Consider the following 20,707-nt stretch of genomic DNA (forward strand, 5'->3'; position numbering starts at 1 on the left):
AAAATTGTGTGCAAGTGTACCTAGAAGAATTGATGCTGTTTTGAAGGCAAAGGGTGGTCACACCAAATATTGATTTGATTTAGATTTCTCTTTTGTTCATTCACTGCATTTTGTTGATTGATGAAAATAAATGATTAACACTTCCATTTTTGAAAGCATTCTTTGTTTACAGCATTTTTTCATACCTGCCTAAAACTTTTGCGCAGTACTGTATATATAGATAGATACATACTTTCCTAATCCCAAGGGGAAATTCACATATATGTGATATCTGTACAAAATGCACAACACATTGAGCAATAAACTAAGCTGTGATGAGGGCATTTGTCCAGGGGTTTTCTGCTGTTTTGCTGGTATATGCATTACAGCAATAATTTGGAATACTTTAGATTAGAATTATCTCATTATGGTTGAAATTAAAAGCAACTGTTTATTGTTTTGTGTGTGTGAATAGTTTAATTATTTAGTTTTGTTTATGTCTTATGCATGTTATTATCCTGAAGTACATTACCCAGCCGTTTAAGATACCAGTTTTTGATGTGTAACGTGTAGGTCTTCGAAGAAGCTTCATTTTACATCCTAATACAGAGTGGTGATTGATTTTCATTAACATGGCTAACTATGTGTTGTCTGCTGTTTTGTATCTAAGTAGAATACAAAGTGCAAATGTCTTGACTGGGCAGTAGTACTCATTTCAAATCATGAATAATATGCATATGGTTTGAGTTGCAGTTCTTAAATCAACGGATTGGCTGTTGTTGCAGTTCTCATTAACTCTTACTTGTGAGCATGGTTCAGGTTTATTTTAATAGCACTGAGCTGACAGTACAGTGCTGTCATATGTGGTTCTTGAAAACTGAGCCCTGTGCATGTTTCTACTCCCAGCTGTCCTTTTAGTAGCCACAATGTACTAATGAGCACTTGTGATACTTTAGCTTATTCATGCTTAATAACTATATTCCCTTTGTTAAAAAAGGCTATTAGTTGGTTTAAGTTGATTGTTTTTTCAGATGGATGCAATATTTTTTACATTCAGTAATAGAAAGTAATCTCAGATTAATAATGGTTTTCCTAGTATGAGAATACCATAGCATTCTTTTTTTTGTCAATTTAGTTTAACATTCTGGTAACATTAATCTAACCGTATTTATGTTATAGAATTTTTTTTACAGTATGATAAACTTATTGTAAATGTAATAATTGCTTTCTAACCAACAGGTTTTAGCCACGGGACTAAGTGCACTCTATTCCTCGTTACCAAGGAAAATTGAAGTTCGAGGAGATGACTGGCATGCACTGAGAAGAGAGGACTGGATTGGAGTGTCTTCTCTTGTTCTTTTCATGAATTCTCTTGAGTTTTGTAATGCTGTTATTCAGGTAAATTGTGTGCCATGTGACATGAAAAAGATTCATAAAAGTGTGCTGTCTATTACAGTAAAATCTCCTTTTGTTTTGGTAACTGGTAACAAAGACTAAAATACAAACCATTTCATCAACTTTCAAAAGAAAGTTATAATAGTATGTGGAGCTTTGTATATCAGTTCAGGTATTTTTTGACGCATGAGTAAATCCTTTAACTCATTCTCAATGTTTTAATTTCTTTTTTTTTTAATTGATTTTTAATTTATTGTACTGTAAGTGATTTAAGAAAAAAAAATACACATTCACTTACCATATATACTTGCGTATAAGTCTGGTCTTGAAACCTGAAAAATCGATCATAAAAGCAGACCCTGACTTCTACGCCCATTCAAAAATATGACTTCTTCTTTTGGCTACTTCCATTATGGGTTGCCACAGTGGATCATCTTCTTCCATACCATTCAAAAATATGACACTTAGATTTTTTTTTTTTCTTCGTCTTCTTGCTTCCTCCAATCTCGCACCAGTTTCTCAGACACATCGAATTTTGTTGCAGCAGCGCAGTTATCAGTTTCTTTCACCACAAAGACTTTTAATTTAAAACCAGCTTCATATTAACTTCTGATTAAACGCTCCATCGTAGATAAAGGATGCTCTTACAATAAAGGTGTATGAGGGTGTGAGATACACAAAACAGTGCAAATGTCGCTTCAAAATAGTTGAGGTATTACCATGTACTCACGTAGGCACAATACACAGAAGAAAAAACAGTTTGCTCCATGGTTACTCTGTCAGGTGGGCATTAACATATCATAATCTCTTGGACCGATAGCATGAGTTTTCCACATTCAACTTATATGACTGACATTATAAAATACCGTAAAATCAAGCCCTGACTTATCTGCAGGAGAATTTAAACGAGAATATATATACGGTAATACGTCCTATGTGTATCCCATGTTTAGAGACATTTACTATTAACTTACCCATTCCAATATGGTTATGCAATTACTTTCATAAGAATAACGTAAAATGCAGTATAGAATACACTCCACATACAGTATTATCATGATACTCTGGTTATGACCAGATATTTTTTTTTTTGTAATAACATATTGTGATTGTGTTCTGTAGTATATAGCAGTTTATTATTCTCTATTTCATTTAACTGAAGTTAGTTGCGATTATATCCTAGAGGCAGAACATGTCAATCTACTCTGTCTATGTAAGAAAAACTCTTGAGTCAATTCTTCCTACTTAAGTCTTTTTTAATTATGAAAATTGATTGCAAGTATGTCGATACTCTCCATAGTAAGTTGACTTATAATAGCCTAAACTTAGTTTCAAGTCAGATCTTTTGAGATAAGCCCTTAGTAAAAATGTTCTTCAAAAAGAGAGATTACATGGTTTAATATTTAAGTGTTGATTAAAATGTCTGGGATATCAAAGTAGATATTAAAGTCTATGCCTCCTTATTGAAATTTCTACTTTTTTGATTTAATGGTTGGAATTAAGACAAATGTTTTTGTAACTTTTGACAAAATCTTGTGATAAATCATAAAAAGGTAAAAAATAGCCTATTTTCATAGATAGATAGATACTTTATTAATCCCAAGGGGAACTTTACAAATGAAAGCTAATTAACAAAAATAATTAAATTGCATAAGTAAAAGGGATTATTGCTATGTTAAAGTTTAACCAATCACAGTGCCAAATCAGCTGTACCAGCACCTTCTTCAGGTAAATTATGCCATTGGATCTTTGGGAATCCAAGAGTCAAAATGATCGTTTTTGTCACTACTCTCCTGTGTGGTACCAAGACCTAGGTTACATGTCATTGTCAATCTGAAAATAAAAAAAAAAAAATCTAAGTGTCATATTTTTGAATGGGTATACAATTTGGGGTCTGATTTTATGATCAATTTTTCGAGTTTCAAGACCCGACTTGTATGCGAGTATATACAGTATGTATTTGCATGTACTTTACATGCTTTTTCATGTTTGTAATTGTCTTTACGATGCGTGCATGTATTTATTTCATACGTAACTTTGTGCAGCATTGTAAGTATTTTGCATCTGCTTTTCTCAACATTGCCTTGATTTCTTCTTTTCTACCAGATAGAGTAGTACTGTACTTTATAGTGCCAGGGAAGAATCTTTAACATGTGCTTGAAATTTTGAGTACAGCAACATTTCAATGGAAATGGGATTGTTACAAGTACACAGTGAAAGTTTACTTTCATTTTCAATCCCAATAAACAGTGAAGTAAAATCTTGCTCTTAAGATTTGCCATTATTCTATTAATAACCTTTGCTGAAAAGTAATATGATTGTATATTTGATTTCCTCCAAATTACAATAATCTTAACAGATTCAAAAAACACCTGCACCACATATTCATTAATGCAAATGTAACACTCCATATTTGGAATACACAACTATTGTAATTAGTGTACTAACTAGTAGTACAGTTTACTCCATAACTGATACAAACTGTAAAATATTTCCCTTTAAGGTTTAAGTATAGGTCATTGACATTGTGAGTTGAGTGAATGAGTACTTGCACTGTGCAGATGTGTTACTTTTGGAATGAATGTTGGATATTCCAACAAGACAATGACCCAAAACACAGTTCAAAATCTACAAAGGCATTCATGCAGAGGGAGAAGTACAATGTTCTGGAATGTCTGTAACAGTCCCCTGACTTGAATATCATCGAAAATCTATGGGATGAAGCAGGCTGTCTATGCTTGGCAGCCATCAAATTTAACTGAACTGGAGAGATTTTGTATGGAAGAATGGTCAAAAATACCTCCATCCAGAATCAAGACACTCACCAAAGGCTATAGGAGGTGTCTAGAGGCTGTTATATTTGCAAAAGGAGGCTCAACTAAGTATTGATGTAATATCTCTGTTGGGGTGCCCAAATTTATGCACCTGTCTAATTTTGTTATGATGCATAATGATTGCATATCTTCTGTTAATCCAATAAACTTAATGTCATTGCTGAAATACTACTGCTTCCATAAGGCATGTCATATATTAAAAGGAAGTTGCTACTTTGAAAGCTCAGCCAATGATAAACAAAAATCCAAAGAATTAAGAGGGGTTCCAAGCTTTTTCATATGACTGTATAATCATGAAAAAATTCCATCACCATTTTTGACCTCCATAAGTGCGAAAATATAATTTTAATATAAAGTTTGATTATAAATTGAGATAAATGATTGTGTATTAATGTTATCAATTAGTTATGATGAGAAGCAAAGAGATATGATATGTGAGAAATATTGCAGAACTGGAAATGGTTCTGATTACCTCCCGATTTTTATTTATTTATTTTTGGCAACTCTCATCACCATCACCAGGTAACATGAGTGGAGTTGACGTAGTTAGGCTTAGAAATTGCAACAGAGATTTTGTGTTTTTTACTTTACATTTAATAGAACATATGGAAAATAAAAGTACAAAATTTTGCGATACTGACTTTTGAATATTGATTTCTTTCTTTTTATATCAAATTGAATCAAGAGTCGATGTATTGCCCAGCCCTATTCCACTTTGTATAAAGTACAAGGATTGTTATATCATTTCCAGGTTCCTCACATATGTTTAAGAGTAGTATTGAAACCATAATCGGGCAAAAATAATTCTGTTGGATTCCCCAACACACCAGAATACCTGATAACTATTTCTCTAGATAAGGTTTTCACTCGCAGTTAAGATGAGACCATAGAATATAATATGACTAATGGAATGGAATTGAGTAATTCTTCTTATAGGTGGAGTTTACCTACAAACAGCATTTCAGTAACTAAGAATTTTTTTTGAGTGGTCACAGTCATCACTAGCATTGTGTAAGATATACTACACCATGAGCCTGAGCATATGTAAAATGCTCATAATCTCGTTGCCAACCACAGAAATGTTGTCCTAGAACTACAAAGCTGACACTTGTACTAGCTAGGATTTGCTCTTTAATAGATTACCACAGACATTTTGTGTGTTCTGTATTGTGTGTACCAAGTCAGATTAGACATTTCAAGCAGTCTAAGCCTTTCGTTTTAATCAGACTTGCAGCACTGAAAAATACCTGTGTCTTCATGCCGTTGAGCTTCATCTGTTGATGTTTTGATATAACACAAACTTTAAAAAATGATTTTTTTAAGTTCAGTTATTGGTTTAGATGAAAACACTATTTAGTTCTGAGACTGAAACTAATTCGTCATAGTTTTTTACATATCTGTTAGACTATTCAAATTCTGTTTTTAATGGTTTCCTGAACAAAGATTCAAACTACTCAAAGTAGCCAAAATGTTGAAACTATCCAAATAAATGTTTCATGTAAACTAAATATTAAACAGGGGACAGATGAATTAATAGAGAAAACAAAATATTAAAGTAATCTAATAAATGAACTTAGTTATTTTTTAAATTTTGAGATGTTATCTGCTTTATTTAGTTAATTTTTAGAATGTTTTCTAAACTTACATGCCACCATTTTGATTCTGTGCTTACATTATTGGTGTAGTCACATTGTTGTTGCACTGGGCACTGCTAGTCACATGGTATGCTGGCTTCCCAGTGCATGATGTCATTTATATGGCAGTGCACATTAAGTTATGTCCAATTTTTAGCACAATTAATTGTTAACTATTTAAGAAAAGAATTATAGTCTAGGATTAGGGACATTTTGTTTTTGTTTTTTTTTTACCTTGTTTTTAGTCACTTGTTTATTATTGTCTTGATTTTTGACATTTTGATCTCCTCCCTGTATGATGATTTAATTTTGGATTTTTCCTCTGTAAGATCTTCCCTGATTATAGAACAGCTGTGTATAAACTCTTGATGCTTGCCAATTCCACTAAGTATAACAATCAGAAGAATCAGAAAAACCCTAGTGGCTTAATAAGTGTGCCTTATCAGATTGTTATCCCTGTCTTTTTGGTGAATTAATTAATTTACCGTCTCTCTCTTCTCATTTCTGTGTCCGTGCTTCCTTGGTAGTGACTCTTTACCCAGCTCACATTTTATCTGAATATTAGCTGTCTGGCTAGCAAAGGGCAGTGTTCTAACCTTAAGTCATAGGTATGCTTTGCCCCATTGTTCCTGAGTGGCCTTCAAAGAGTGAGGCCTGGGAGTTGGCTTCTGGGCTACCTGTCATCTTTAAAGTGTGTCCGATTCAGAGACTATATGCTAACTTCTACCAACCTGAAAAAAATGGCCTCTTGACCATCCCCCAGCAAAAAGCTTTGCACAGGTCTGTTTATAGTATGGCCTTCAGGTATCCTCGCGATATGGATAGCATGCCACCCTTTGTCTTGCAGTTACAGGTACAAACGAGTAATGTTGCATTTGAGAGAAATTACTGTAGCAGCGGTATGACTGTGGACCCGATATAATGTATTTGTATATACAGTATTACAGGTAAGCATTTTGAGTATATTTTGAAATAGGAAGAGTACAGTTTCAATCAAATATATTCTTGGCCATTGCTGTTGGTTTCCCACTTGCAAGAGCAGTGAGATATATGCATTGTCTTTCACCAGAAAGCATTTGAGTGTACACATTCAAACTTTGCACATTTTGGAAAAACTATTAACTAGAGAGCCACTTTCACAAAGTTCCATTTGTCCAATTACTGCATCTTAAAAATAAAAAGCACACGTCTCTTGTAATTATGTATTTTAGGTAAAAATATCAAGTTTAATATATTTTTAATACATAAAAGCACATATATTTATATAAATACTAAATAAATAAATGGACTTTTTTGATTTCTTTGTATGTGTGGATTACTTGGTTGTCACCAACATCTGGTATAAATTTCATGTCAATAGCCCCATTAGAAATATATTTACTGAGAAAAAAATGTTGACACATTCAATACTTATTTTCCCCGCCATAGAAGTATATTGCAACAAAGCTAACCACAAGCTTCTAATAATGAAAAAGCTTGCGTTTTGTATGAAAAAACAGTCGGCAAATTATGAAACACTTGCAGTATATAAAGATGACAGATTCATCACAATTTAAAAATGAAAATCAAGAGACAACAACAACAACATTTATTTATATACATTTTTTTTTACAAATTATGTAGTTCAAAGTGCTTTACAGGATGAATAAAGAGAAAAAAAGACAAAATATATAAAAAATAAAATTAGGCCATACTAATTAACATAGAATAAAAGTAAGGTCTGATGGCTAGGGAGGACAGAAGAAACAAAAATAACTCCAGATAGCTGGAGTAACAAAAAAAATCTTCAGGGGTTCTGATGCCACGAGACCACCTACCCCCTCTAGGCATTCTACCTAACATAAATGACCTCAATCAGTCCTCATGGTATTCAGGGTTCATATGGAAGAACTTTATGATGATGGTCATGTGGACTTCTGGCCTTTAATCTATCAACGTAGGGACATCACGGTGCCACCACAGAAAACCAGAAAAAGAACAGCAGAGAAAGTAGGGGTTAGTACGGATTTCGGAGCCACCATGAATAATAATGGTAATTAAATGCATATACAGAATATGGGAGACAGTACAAATGGCCCAGAAATCCAGTATAAGGTTTTTCTGTGCCTTGAACTCAGGTTTAATTTCCACTCAGTGATGCCGTTCATTTAGATTCTTCAGATATTTGAATGGTTCATTCCATAGACCTCTCTGCCTTTCTTTCATAACCCAGAGCATTCTGTGAGGTGAATAAGCAACTCTAAACTTGTCATTCTGTGGGTATATTTACAACTCCTTGCAAAAATTCTAGAATCACTACTCTTGGAGGATGGTCATTCAGCTGTTTCACTTTGTTACGAAAAACAAATCACAGATATGACACAAAACTATTTTATTTATCAGCAGAACATTCAGGCACCATAAAGCATACCTCAAAAATTTTAATGAAATTGTTGTAATTAATGGCACATTTTTTGTTCAGAACAAGCAAAGGAAAAAAGTTATGGAATCACCCAGAAATTTGCATTTCTAAAACAAATACCTGCACGAATCTAAATAGGCCAGTTAGTTTGCAGTTAAAAGAGAGTGCTTGCAGACCATAATGAGCTGTTGCAACTGGCCGATTTACAGGAAGCATGGCCCCAAGAAGAGAGCTGTCAGTTGAAACAATGTGAAGGATTGTAAAACTCCTTCAAGAAGGTAATTCAACACAGGGTGTGGAAAATGATTTTGGTTGTTCCTAGTCAGATGTGTCTAAAATTTGGAGCATGTGCAAACGAAAAGGGAAAGATAAAGATAGACTGAGGAAGACATCAAAGCGTCAGGACAGAAAACTAATAGCAATATGCCTGGAAAATAGAAAATGCACAACAAAAAAATGAAAAACAAATGGACATAAGCAGAAGTCAATGTTTGTTTAGATTTAGGTTTAGGTTTCTTTATTTAGTCATGTTTACACAGGAAAACATGAAATTTGCCTTCTCAGTTGCATCTAATGACAGGTAACAGACAGAATGAAATAAAACAGAAATAGAAATAAGAAAGGTTAAAGTAAGGCAGTTAGATAAAACATATTTACACCAAAAAAAAAAAAAGGTAACAGGATATATATCAAAATCTTAAACATTATCTCCGATATTTCTTATTGAAAAGTTGTATGGCACTAGGAAGAAAGGAGTTTCTGGAGCGATTTGTGTGGGTTTTCAAAGCAACTATCCTTCCTGATTTACTGAAGTTTAGTTCTACATGTAATGGATGTCTGTCATCAGTTGAGATGATTTCCAGTTTCTTTAGCATTGGCCTCTGACACACACTAGTCAAATAATCTACATCAGCCCCAATAACTTTAGCTGCATACTTTGTAATCTGCTGGAGCTTTTTTGAGTTTTGATTTGTCAGACTATTAAACCAGGCAATGAAACTAAAAGTGATCACAGACTGGATTATACTGCGATAGAAGGACAACATGAGGTCCTTGTCTACTTTAAATAGTTTGAGTTTATGGAGGAGAAATAAGCACTGGTTGCATTTAGAAAATAATTTTTTTGTATTTGTATTCCAGTTAAGATTGTTATCTAGGTAAGTTCCTAAGTATTTATATTCATTCACTATTTCTACCTCCTCTCCCAGAACTACAGTAGGTGAACATACAGATTTCTGTCTCTTAAAATCAAATATCATTTCTTTAGGTGGATTGGTGATTCTAAATTGGCCCTAGTGTGTGCTTGGTGTGTTTGTGTGTGTCCTGCGGTGGGTTGGCACCCTGCCCGGGATTGGTTCCCTGCCTTGTGCCCTGTGTTGGCTGGGATTGGCTCCAGCAGACCCCCGTGACCCTGTGTTCGGATTCAGCGGGTTGGAAAATGGATGGATGGATGGTCTTTTTTACATTCAGAGTGAGAGAGTTTTTATTGCACCAGTTTACCATACAGTCCACTTGATTTAGATAGTGGCTTTCATCCTTCCCAGATATGCATCCTATGATCATGGTGTCATCCGCATACTTAATAATGGAGCAGTGGTCATTGTTCTGTCTCAGGTCACTTGTGTACAGAGTAAACAGTAATGGTGATAAGACACACCCCTGTGGACTTCCTGTGTTTGAATGAATGGCTATTGAAAAAGTGTCCTGAACTTTAACTGTCTGTGAAAGATTTAAAAGAAAGTTCTGAATCCATAGTGTGATAAATGGGTTTACATTCATACTGTTTAATTTCCCAATCAGTATATGAGGCTGTATAGTATTGAACGCTGAAGAAAAATCCAAAAATAGTGTGACCAAACTATAAACTATAGAAACTATAAGAAATGTGCAGAAGGAAACAGAATTTACATACAGAAAAGTTAAACGTTGACCATCATTAACACCTAAGCAGAAGATAAAAAAAGGTTACAGTGGGCTAAAGAGAAGCAGTGGTGGACTGTGAATGATTGGATGAAAGTAACATTCAGTGATGAATAACATATCTGCATTGGCCAAGGAGATGATGTTGGAACTTTTGTTTGGTGCCTTTCCAATGAAGCATATAAAGATGACTGCCTGAAGAAAACAACCACACTCACTGATGATATGAGGTTGCATGTCAGGCAAAGGACCAGGGGAGACGGCAATCATTACCTCTACAGATTACCTCTGAATCTCAATCTGATTGAAAATGTATGGTGGCAATTGAAAATGGTCCATGACAAGGCTAAATCCTGCAAAGCTGATCTGTCAACTGCTATACAGGAAAGTTAGAACCTGATTGACGAAGGATATTGTTTTTCATTTGAATTCCTCAAAGAATTCAACCTGTAATAAAAGCCAAAGGAGGTGCAACACAGTACTAATTCCAATTTTTTTTGGGTTAATGATTCTGTCATTTTTTCCTCTACGTGGTTTGAACAAAAAAAAATGCTATTAATTACAATAATTTCATTTAATTTTTTGATGTATGTTTACAATGCCAGAATGTTCAGCTGTTAATAGTTTTGTGTCATATCTGTAATTAGATTTTTTGCAAAAATTTAAAAAAAAAACAGCTGAATGAACATCCTCTAAGAGTAGTGATTCCATCATTTTTGCCAGGGGTTGTGTGATTGTACCCTCTAATGGACTGGCATCCTATGTTAATGCAAGTTGGATTTTGCATTAATTTTCTGGCTGTAGTTTACACATCACATAGCACATTCATGCACACATCAATACTCATTCATACTAGGTGTCCATAAATACATGTGTCTTTGGAATGTGGAAAAGAACCTGAATAACTGTGGGAAAACCTACACAGTGTCTGTAAGAATATACAATATAATAAGAGACATGGTTGGAATAATAACCAATAAGAATGTAGTATGCATACCCAATGAGGAAATGCATACAACTTTAATGGGGCACAGTCAGGTTTAGGAACAAACTTGTACAGTTGTTGGTGCGTTTGGCTAAAGCTTACATATTTTGCACCCATGCAGGGCTCAACTACATTGCTTTTTTGAGCCATAGCCACAGTGACAACGCAAACTCTCTCTCTTCCTTCAGCACCCTGTCCCTTGTTAGCAAAGTACCATCTTAGCCACTTCTAACCTCTTGCCAGATGAATAATGCCTTACACCCTTAGCAAGTATATACTAATATTCATTATCTGTGCAACAGCTTTCCTTATACAACAGTGTTATGTTACTTTCTTTTGTATTACTGCTCCACTTTTGTAAACTATAGTACTTAAGTTACGCAGCATTTTCACAGGCTTGTAATCCGCAAAAGTTCATACAAACATGTAATTTTGTTTTATTATCATTAAACCTGGCTTACTTAATGCTGTGCCAAGCTGTTTTAAGTATCTAAGATGTTGTTAAAGATTTTACAGGAAGTTGTTTTTAGTTTTGCAATAGGTAATTTTGTTTACCATATGGAATCCTTTTAAAATAATAGTCTGTGCTGTATCCATGATGTAGTAACCCTTATTACACATTTCAGCTGTGTTAATTATGTAGGACTTTGATACATTTCGTCATTTTACCACAAGTAGTGCCGAGTCATCATGTTCCTAATTATGTCATAATTAGCATAAATATGCTGGTGAATTTAAGTTTTTCAAGTAGGTCAGGTGTTATATTTTCCAGTGTTTGCCAAGAAATTGGAATTTACTTTTCTAACTTGTATGGCAATCGTCTGATAGATAGATAGATAGACAGATACTTTATTAATCCCAATGGGAAATTCACTGTGAACAGTTTTTAATTTTCTTTTTTTTTATTTGATTGTATTTCATATCAGACAGATTCATTAATCAGAATTGCATTTTTCATGCTGTCTTTTGCTAATGAATCTTATGGTAAAAGTTCATGCTGGCTTACGCAGTTTGAGACAGATTTTCAGCACAGCAGAATCTGAGCATTAGATACTGCTTGACTGTCATCACTGTAATACAACATTCCCTAGTTTTGCCTTCTAAGACTTTGAAATTTTTACTATTAACTATTAGGGCTCCATAGTACAGTATTTGGTTTCTACGTATTTTACTTTGATATCTAAGTTTTATGAGGAATATAGCTTAATGATCACAGCAGCTGTACATATATTTTTAAAGAATCTGAAAGACTTGACTTTTTGTTCCATTTCTTAGGTCTCTCACCCTCTTGTTAAAAACCAGTTGGTGGATTATGTGCACAATGGTTTTCTTGTCCCTGTCCTGGGCCCTGCTCTTCATAAGGTAACACTTTCACTTTTTTATTCATGTATTATGTGTGAGTCCATATAAAAAAAAATAAGTGGTTGACAAATACAACACCTTATTTAATCTGCAGAAAATATCCAAACCCTGCTTTGCTTTTATAAGATAACTTGGATTGATTGGCTTGCAATTTCTTAATATATTACAAGATTACATTTTCATCTTATGATATCAAAGCATTACTTAACTCTGAGTGTGTGTTATGACTGAGCACTGTTTTGTGAAACGTTCAGCATGACTGCTGTGAAGAACATAAGAACAATTCTGATGTTAACAAGCAATTCAACCCAACATAACAACTCAATGCCTCTTTACTTCACATTTGTAAAACATCATCATCTCAAGTTTTTAAGGGCCCCAAAACACTACTATTAATCAAATTTGTTGGTAATTTATTCCAGATGTCCATGGTTTTCTGTGTGAGGAAACAATTTTTAACATTTATGTGAACTATACACCTAACCATTTTCATATCTGTGTTTTTGTTAATTTACTCATTTTAAAGTAATAACTGGAGTCCACTGTATTAACTCATTTCATAATTTTGAACTCCTCTGTCATTTCTCAATCTAACATCATTCTTTCTTCATAACTTACACTTGGCAGTCCTACAATTATTGTTTTTCTCAACAATGTGTCTGTTGCATAATTTTTGTAATATCAAGGCAAGAACTGTACACAAGATTCCAATTGAGGCCACACTATTCTGTAGTATAGCTCAAGAATAGCTATGTAACTCGATTTGTACTTAGTACATTGTGATATGTACTGTAACTATCTATCCTAACATCCTATTAATCATCTTAATTGTTTCTGTACATATTCTAGAAATGGCAGTGATGAGTACATTAACACTCCTAAGCTCATGTATAGTTTATTTTCAGAACCCCTCTGTATGTTACATTTATTGTTTTCACTTCCTAAGTGCAATACTTTAAATTATTTGTATCAGATTTCATCAGATGTATAATTATCACACTCTGATTTAGATTGGTATCACCAGTAATGATTCTTCTGACTCTGGGGTATGTGTTGTTTCACCGAGTTTTACACTTGACATTTTTATCCAGAATGTGTGTATACGTTAAAAGAAAAAAAGAAACTGTGGCCGAAATAGTAGTCCGTGAGGAACACCCATTTTTAAAGCTGTTTCATTCAGAAAAAGTACTTTGCTTTGCTTCCTGTGTTTGAGCCAAATTTTTACCCATTTGGTGTGATAATAAGCGCCTCACACAGCTCTTTACCACAAGCTTTTTGAAAATAAGTATTAATGTAGTATGCATCTGTCTGCTCAAATATTTTCATTGCATTCTGTTATAAGTGAAACACCATCTCCACTTTCTAAAACCGTATCGAGTGCTCATCAGTAAACTATTACTCCCCATGTGATGTTGGGTCATTTCTTTAATAGTAGCCTTCATTAATTTACCCTGATAGATGTTAAATAAGTTTGTCAAAAGTAGCACTCTCTGATATACGCACATACAAGTTCTACCAGACACATGTTTTACTGGGACACTATAGAAGTAACATTTAGGGCTAATACTAAGAGTGAGTATATACAGGTAAAATTCCGTTATAAAGAACTCCCAGGGACCTAAAAAATATTTCATTGTAATGAATATTTCGTTGTAATGAGATTCTGTATTTGTTACTATAGTGCTTTCTTTAACTTGTATCCAGGCGTTTGCAATCATTTCAATAGCTTCTTTCGCGTTACTTTTAATCTCCTCCTTCCTACAAGTTATGCTGACGAGAATTTTTCTCAGCATTTCCTTATGATAATACACTTACAGGATGCGAATGATGCCCAAATCCAGTGGCTGAAGCGCTGCCGTGCAATTTGATGGGAGGTATTCAAAGCGAACATTATCTGAATGTGGAAGCATGCTGTGGGCAGCACAGTTATCAGTCAGGAGCTGAATCATTATTTCTTCTTCCTATTGTGAGGTTTCTGAACTCTTTTGAGACCTCCCACTCCCCACCCAATGGGAACGACACACTGAAGTGCGTCCTGAAGCTCGATTGCAGCATCTGTGGAAGATTGTTTGTCCGTTGCTGGGGCAGGGCAATAGGAGGCTCACAGCGCTGCAGTGAAGCACCACAGAAGCAAATCATTAAAGATGGGGGTCGCGCTATAAGTCCCTGTCTTGCACCCCAAAACACAAGGCGTAGTCTCAGTACTTTAGCAAAACCAGCTTTATTCAGCTTGAAACAGGAATGGCACGGTTGTTTATTTTAGCGTGATCTGCCACTCTGCTATACACAGACATAGCAGTCAGGCAGGATCGTGGCCAGGTCAGTGATCAAGTAATCCTGTTACAGTATCTGCATTTACAATTTACGTGCTCCTAACCTTGCATCACCAATCAAGATCTTTTCTGTTTTTCTGTCTGTACAAACGTGGAGATCGCACTATGGGACGCTCTTCAGCTTGCTGTCTAGTTGGGGGAGGTCCCAAGAGAGTTTACAAACCTCACATTTTCTTGAATGAGTGCCGCATTAATATAAATGTTTCTTGAACGAGCCTCACTGAACCACATAAAAACTACTTTTTCGATGTCTTCAAATGCAGCAGTTCACATACGCTTGCAATCCGAGATTTTTCTACTTTTTTGCTCTGTCTTTCAAGAAAGTTGACAGTGTCGATGGCGAAATTCCGAATTCACTGGCAACGTCTTTTTATTTTTGCAACAATCGAGAGCTGCAAAAATGTAACTTTTTTTTTCTAATATGAACTGTTATCGTTATTCCATGTCTGCCATGTCTGAGGGTGACAATGAGTTAAATTCCAATGGATGTTTTTCAAATGTTGATGAGCAATAAGTAAAAGGTATCACTGAAAACCGCAGGAAATCAACAAAGGACAAAAAAAAAAAAAACAGTATGAGGAAAGTTCGAAGAAAGAAAAAAAATTACAGTGTTTCTGTTTGGGGATCGTTGTGCACAACTGAGCTGTGGCCACAGAACTAACTGCTCTGTGGATGATTCATTCAGGCATTTCAAGGTCTTTTGTGCACTTCTATATAATGAAAGTATCTGCTGAATGTACTTCGTAGTAGCGAGATTTCTATAGACTCGTGTCATATGGGGAAGCAGTTAGCACCATAAAAATGCTTCGTTGTAATGAAAACTTCATTGTAAAGATATTTTTTATAATGGAATTTTACCTGTATTAGTATATTACACTAATCCCTATCTTTAGGATTTAGTTAGATCATGTCACTATTTTTACACTTATGCACAACTACATAAAACTCATGTATTTTACTTTTGATACTTCTAGTATTAAGGTAATCAACACTTGGTATAGGGCTGCACGATTAATCTTTTTTTTCTCATGATAACGATATTTATGACCCACGATCAGTTAATAAATATCGTCGCGATTTTACAGTATAAAGACCAAACTGTTTTTTATGGGCTGAGTTTACGGATTGGACTGCGTCACTATGACGTTACTGCATCTAGATTGCAAGCGCTTTCTGAAGCAGTAGAAGTCAATAGCAGCAATAACAGTCAGTCAGAATAAACATATGATGGCGGAGCAACGTGCAGAAGTGCGATCGTTAGTTCCTAAAAAGGGGTCATACTCAGTTGTCTGGAACTATTTCGATTTCGAGGAATGTGATGTTGATCAGGTACGAGTCTTGTGCAAACTTTGCTCCTGTTCCGTCCAAACGTCCCAAGGTAACACAACAGACCTCATCAACCACCTTAAAAGCCACCACAAAGTACACTATCAAGAATTTCAACGACTGAAGGCACAAACAGCAACAACAAAAAATTACCAGCCATCCACAACACAGACAACAATATCAGGGACATTGTTCAACGCAATACCATATCTGCCTAGCCAGTACCGCCGCTCCCTATACGCAGAGTACGCAGTCTGCGTAGGGCACCAACTCCCAGGGGGGCACCATCCCAGCTGCTCAAAAAAATCGTTTTTATATATTATAATAATAAATTAATATTAATAATATACATATACAAATAAACCAAAATATAAACGTATACAGTAATCCCTCGCTATATCGCGCTTCGCCCTTCGCGGCTTCACTCCATCGCGGATTTTATATGTAAGCATATTTAAATATATATCGCGGATTTTTCGCTGCTTCGCGGGTTTCTGAGGACAATGGGTCTTTTAATTTCTGGTACATGCTTCCTCAGTTGGTTTGCCCAGTTGATTTCATACAAGGGATGCTATTGGCAGATGGCTGAGAAGCTACCCAACTTACTTTTCTTTCTCTCTCTCTTGCGCTGACTATCTGTGATCCTGACGTAGGGGGTGTGAGCAGGGGGGCTGTTCGCACACCTAGACGATACGGACGCTCGTCTAAAAATGTTGAAAGATTATCTTCACGTTGCTACCTTCTGTGTGCAGCTTTTAAGTATGCTGCACGGTGCTTCGCATACTTAAAAGCTCAAAGGGCACGTATTGATTTTTTTATCTGTCTCTCTCTGCTCCTGACAGAGGGGGTGTGAGCTGCCGCCTTCAACAGCTTTGTGCCGCGGTGCTTCGCATACTTAAAAGCAAACAGCCCTATTGATTTATTTGCTCCTTTGAAGAGGAAGATATGTTTGCATTCTTTTAATTGTGAGACTGAACTGTCATCTCTGTCTTGTCATGGAGCACAGTTTAAACTTTTGAAAAAGAGACAAATGTTTGTTTGCAATGTTTGAATAACGTTCCTATCTCTCTACAACCTCCTGTGTTTCTGCGCAAATCTGTGACCCAAGCATGACAATATAAAAATAACCATATAAATATATGGTTTCTACTTCGCAGATTTTCTTATTTCGCGGGTGGCTCTGGAACGCAACCCCCGCGATGGAGGAGGGATTACTGTATATTGCATTTTACGGTGAACGCAGAGTAGGCTAAGCACACGTGATGACGCGCGCGCCCTCACCTCTGTACCGAAATCTCTGGATTGCTCTGCGCATAGCAGTGACGCTCCCTGTAACTGTTGCCTCTGCTGAGCGAAGTTTTTCTAAAATGAAGCTCATCAAAACGTACTTGCGCTCATCTATGGCACAAGAGCGCATGAGTGGTCTGGCAATTGTCAGCATCAACTCTGAATTAGCAAAGACTTTATCATATGAAGAGCTCATTTACGACTTTGCCTCAAGAAAAAGCAGAAGTGTGCCTTTGTAAATTTTGAACTTTGGAAAGCTCCAGCAGATGACAGTGTTGATTTTATTTTAGTTTATTATTGTTTATTTTATTTATTATAAATGTTTTATTTAAAGTGTAATTTTAGTTTGTATTTTTGCTGTAGAGCTACAATTGTAATTTATAAATGATACAATTTATTTATGTATTTACTTTTATTTGAATAAAGTTCTATTTTGGCCCCTATAGTAGGTGTTTTTTTTATTATTTTATTTTTACTTCCGTAATATTTGGGGGAGGGGGCACAAAAGTAAATTTCTGCTTAGGGCACCCATTTGGCCAGCAGCGGCCCTGTGCCTAGCTCGCAAAGACACCGGGAAATAACAGAGGCGATCACGTACCATATAGCCAAGGATATGTGTCCAATAACCACCGTGAGCAGTGAGGGGTTTAACAAAATGATCGCAACACTTGATAAAAGATATAGCATTCCCTCTCGCAACCATTTTTCCAATGTTGCGCTGCCCTCGCTGTAAGCGAAATGCCGAAAAGAAATAGAGAAATTCTCAGGCTCAGCCTTGAATATTTTGCTGCTACGACCGACTTATGGTCAAGCAGAACTGCGGAACCGTATTTGAGCTTGACAGTTCATTTTATTGACAGCGAGTTTGAGATGAAAAGCAAGTTTTTGCAACATTCGTTTTTCCCACAAGACCATACAGCGGAGTTTATTGCAGTGGGCCTCAAAGAAGCGATGTCCGCTTGGGGCTTGGTGGAAGAAAGACTTGTGTGCATCACAACGGACAACGCAGCTAATATGATTAGGGCAGCATCTGTGAATAACTGGCCGAGGCTACACTGCTTTGGTCACAGACTTCATTTACCAAAGGAATAATCGTCATTATTAATCGTGATAAAAATTTTGAGCAAAATAATCGTGATAATCATTTTTTCTGTTATCGTGCAGCCCTAACTTGGTATATTAATGGATGTGTTTTGACTTGTGGTCTGTAGGCTATTGAATTGAAAGTTACTTGACACATTTTTATGAATATTACTGTTTATTCCTTTAAATAAACTGATAAACCAGAAGTCTGTCCTAGACTTCCTGCTGCTCTTTTTCCCCAAGTTTAAACAGTAATCGATCACCTCAAGTGCCTTTCCAATAGATTATTGCTCCTTTGGTTTAAAAGTAAAGCATCCCAACAATATAGGTTACATCTGTTCCAAAAGGCTTTCCAAGTCCTATACACCTTTATCCTTTTGACCTAAAGTAATATCTAAACCTTCTATTGTCCTTAATCTTACCAATATAGTCACGTGGCAATCTGAGAAGACCATTTTACAGTTGCACTTCTCCGCTGAACATACACTCTCCATACAGGGAATACCTGTGATACAAACCCCGGTCTCCTTACTGCAAGGCAGTAGCGCTACCACTGCGGCAATGTGGCATCCCTGAACTATCATAAGACTATTTAGCTAAGAGTATTCCTACAAAGAACAAAAGGCTGACAAAAACTTATAAAACATCAGTTGAAACACAAGCCCTTCAATCATAATATTGTCATAATCTAAACTTATAATTTTTCTAGTAATGTATATATATTCATATACTTAAGTGTTAAATTTTAAATGTTTATTTTGAATATGCGTAGGTAAAGTCTTAAGTAGTGGTTCTTAGGTTCAGTCTGGGAACCCCTGCTTTGGTTGGGATGAAAGCCTTCAACCATCTACTGTTATTTAGACTTCAACCATAGTTAATCAAGGTGTTATTTTCCTATTTCTGCATGTGGTGTCAATGCAAAAATTGCAAAACTGGATTTTCTAAATTTGTATTGAAATTTAGCAAGCATTCCCTATGTTACATGTAATTAATTATTTTTTTAACTTCATTTATAAGAATTTCATAATCATTATGATTTTCATTCTGCATTTCCAGGTGTCCAGTTTTTTAAGCCATTATGTGTTAATGGCCATGCTTATGGGTGTGACTCTGAAGAAGCTTCAGCCTTTCTGCATTTAGTGTTATTTACCCAGATGTCTGCTCTTCTAAAAATTAATTGCCATTATTAGATTGCATTTAAGAGAACAGAAAAAAATAAAATAACAAAATAGAATTAAGTGCAAAGTCAAAATATAAATATTTTGAAATTTATTATAAATGCAAATCTCACACTGCTATTCTTTTTTGAATGTGGAATAAGATAGCAAAAGATTATACAGTGGAACCTCTAGATACGAGTTTAATTCGTTCCAGAACTGAGCTTGTATAGCGAATTTCTCGTATCTAGAACAAACTTCCCCATTGAAAATAATGGAAATCCAGTTAATCCGTTCTGCACCCCAAATATATTAACATAAAAATCAATTTTCCTAATAAATAACACTGATAAATTATATATACTGTAGTCTACCTTTAATAAATAACACTGGTAAATAATATAACTGATTATTAAAATAATCAAAACAGGTGTCCAAAGTGCAGTAGAGCATTCAATAAATCTTTAAATAAATAATCCTTAAAACAGTTGTGAAGTGGAGGTTTAAAATACACAAGAATAACAATCCTTTAACACGAGGTTAAAACGTCAACAAGAAGCAGTCTTTAAAAACAGATGACAATCCCCGGTGCTTCTTCTCTGTTAGCGTCTCACCTATTTCTCCCATGCGGGCTCTAAAACAGGCGAGACACTCTTAATGCAGCTGACCTTCTCTACACCGTCCTGCTTCAGCTGTTTGGCTCGCCTGTTCAGCTACACGCAAGCCTGCGCGAGCCTGCACTTGCCTGCCTGCCTGCCTGCCTGCCTGCCTTCCTTCTCTCTCTCTCTCTCTCTCTCTCTCTCTCTCTCTCTCTCTCTCTCTCTCTCTCTCTCTTACTTTTTCTCCCCCTTAACCTGCTCGCGCTTCTCTATATATGCGGGGAGGACATGGCAGCTGCAGCCCATCAGCCACAGGAACAATCATGGATGTGGGCAGTTTCCCACCTGTGCACTTAAGTGAGAAACGCAGACACCGCAGATCGCGGCTCGCAACTGCTACCACGCCCCCTTG

At 35.7% G+C, this 20,707-nt stretch overlaps 2 protein-coding genes across 12 annotated transcripts in view; both read left to right on the forward strand.

Annotated features, from left to right (window-relative positions):
- The window catches only part of fhip1b (FHF complex subunit HOOK interacting protein 1B), a 287,627-nt gene that overhangs the window by 206,379 nt on the left and 60,541 nt on the right, over window positions 1–20,707 (forward strand). Inside the window, exons 4-5 of one of the 11 annotated variants that reach the window (XM_028800546.2) lie at window positions 1,219–1,377; window positions 12,424–12,510. The exons of 9 other annotated variants lie outside the window; for them this stretch is intronic. In XM_028800546.2, coding sequence (XP_028656379.2) covers window positions 1,219–1,377; window positions 12,424–12,510 — 246 coding nt within the window. The remainder of the gene's footprint in view (window positions 1–1,218; window positions 1,378–12,423; window positions 12,511–20,707) is intronic. One more of the 11 variants, XM_051926179.1, reaches the window with a different exon arrangement.
- The window catches only part of LOC114651236 (uncharacterized), a 118,942-nt gene that overhangs the window by 9,458 nt on the left and 88,777 nt on the right, over window positions 1–20,707 (forward strand). The window lies entirely within an intron of this gene.

This window comes from Erpetoichthys calabaricus, chromosome 4, assembly GCF_900747795.2.
Source record: "Erpetoichthys calabaricus chromosome 4, fErpCal1.3, whole genome shotgun sequence".
In the NCBI taxonomy this organism is placed as follows: Eukaryota; Metazoa; Chordata; class Cladistia; order Polypteriformes; family Polypteridae; genus Erpetoichthys; species Erpetoichthys calabaricus.